Source organism: Haliaeetus leucocephalus, unplaced genomic scaffold, assembly GCF_000737465.1.
Source record: "Haliaeetus leucocephalus isolate CR32 unplaced genomic scaffold, Haliaeetus_leucocephalus-4.0 Scaffold556, whole genome shotgun sequence".
NCBI lineage: Eukaryota > Metazoa > Chordata > Aves > Accipitriformes > Accipitridae > Haliaeetus > Haliaeetus leucocephalus.
Window position 1 is genome coordinate 3,515,378 of NW_010972992.1, and position 1,915 is coordinate 3,517,292.

At 48.3% G+C, this 1,915-nt stretch overlaps 1 protein-coding gene across 2 annotated transcripts in view; it reads left to right on the top strand.

The window, feature by feature from the left end:
* Positions 1-1,915, top strand: part of MTHFR (methylenetetrahydrofolate reductase (NAD(P)H)) — a 10,864-nt gene that overhangs the window by 417 nt on the left and 8,532 nt on the right. Inside the window, exon 1 of one of the 2 annotated variants that reach the window (XM_010577308.1) lies at positions 7-303. The exons of the other annotated variant lie outside the window; for it this stretch is intronic. Within the exon in view, the coding sequence (XP_010575610.1) occupies positions 284-303 (20 nt within the window). The 5' untranslated portion in view covers positions 7-283. Of the gene's footprint in view, positions 1-6; positions 304-1,915 lie in introns of those variants that run through there. 2 annotated transcript variants of the gene reach the window in all.

Sequence of the window (1,915 nt, forward strand, 5' to 3'; positions counted from 1 at the left end):
TTTCCGTGGCTGCCCCATCAGCTGGCCCGTGGGCGAGGCGGTAGATCCAACCGCAGGCCCCTTGTCTGCCCCGTAGGGCTGTCAGGCCGATGCCATGGCCCAGGACAGCAAGGTCCTGGACAAGTCCCTGGCAGGCGCATACACCCCATGTGAAGCGTACGGCTGAGCAGCCCAGTGTAGTGTGGGTGGTAAAACTAAGCTTAGGAGGATGCAGACCTCCAGACTGCGTGTGTGGGTGCCAGCTCAGGCCTGGAAGCAGTAAAAATACCCTACAGTGAAGCAAATGGGCAACACCAGCATCAGGTGAATGCAACAGGCACGTCCGCACTGATCAGCATCAGTGTGCCGGGCCACAGATGTTTGCTCTGAGCTCTGCAGCGTGGTAGAGACAGAGGAGCGGGAGTGCTGACCCAACGGAGTTGACGGGTGTTTAAGATTGTCTTATTTTGCAACAGGTTTTGTTGTTTAGAAAGTCTTTTTTCTCTTTGCAATAACTGCAGGCTTCTGTCAGCAAATCTGTGATGTATCTGATGGTGAGGAAACTGCTCCAAATGCTGCCCGTAGACAAAATTTAAGTGGGGCCTTGCTCCCGTCTTTGTGGTTCTAGATTGCCAGTAACATAAGGACCTCTCCTCAACAGCAAGTCTCATCCTACAGAGACATTAATACACAAACCCTTCCCTTGTGATGAGTGTTAAATCTCAAGTGGGAAAACAGAGGTCCTTTGATTTGCCTGTGGTGCTGTGGCATGCTTGCTAGAAGTGAGATATCGGGAGTTGACTACGCATGATTTTGTGCCACTAGCTTGATCACCAGCATATGCTTTGGGCTAATTCTCTCAGATTAGTGCCATGTGGATGTCAGGCAAAGTCCTTTGAGAGAGCTTGGTCAGGGCTGTTACTGTGCACCCAGCTGCTTTTGCTTCACTTGTCAATAGGTCTGTGATGCTGATTTTTACTATGGCCTGCTATGTTGGTACACATGAGATTTAAGACTCCCAGTTCCTCTTGGCGGAAGGCCTGTGCTTCTTCCTCATATCTCCTGCCAGCTGGAGAGGTCCCCAGGTGGTAAAAGTAGACTTTCTCCCAAAGGGTTTTGTTTGATTGGCAACTCAGTGTAAACAGTAGAAGATTAGTTCAAAGTCTTCTTGGAGACCTGAACCCACAGAGCTTATGATAAGGACAGAGTGCACACTAGTTCAAGCAACCATTTCCTCCAAAACAGGCTCCAATATTACATAATGCTTGGACAGCTTGCTGCTTTCCAGTGCCAATTTTAAGTTTTGGCAGGCACATAAGCAAATAATGTGGATCCAAATTTTATGGCAGCTCTTCTCTAATTATCTATAATTGCTACCTAATTTTAAAAGCATAGGGTGAAACACTTTGGGGAGGTAAGTGGAGTTAGGCATCCTAGACCCACTGACTTGCAGTGCTGTTTTCCTTTCTGTGAAGGCAAGCAAGCACAGCTGATCATGTTACAAGGCAGGGAGAAGGGGATTGTGTCTGCTGACCTTGTTTCCAAACAGCCACAATTGGTGAGGAAAGGAGTGTGAACAGCCTATCTGGTAAAGGAAAGAGCTGAGTGTGTGCAGTGGTATTGGCACAGGGGACAGCTGTCTGTGGAGATGGTGTGTCTTGTGGAAGAAGGCTAACAGTTAGAAATGCAACAGTCTAATGCCAGCAAAGACAAAATAAAGGATGGCATTAGTGGGGATGGTCTGATCAGAGGGGATTCTTCACTTTTTTTCTGACATAGGAATAGTTTGTGCAGTCTTGTGTATCTGCCCCATTAGCACTTGCTCTCCTACCTACACTGTAAAGAAGCACTGCCATTTGGGAACAAACAGAATGGAAACTCTGAAGATGGATACAGTCCAAGAAGCAGCTGCTGGGGCGGGGGGGGGGGAAGCTGG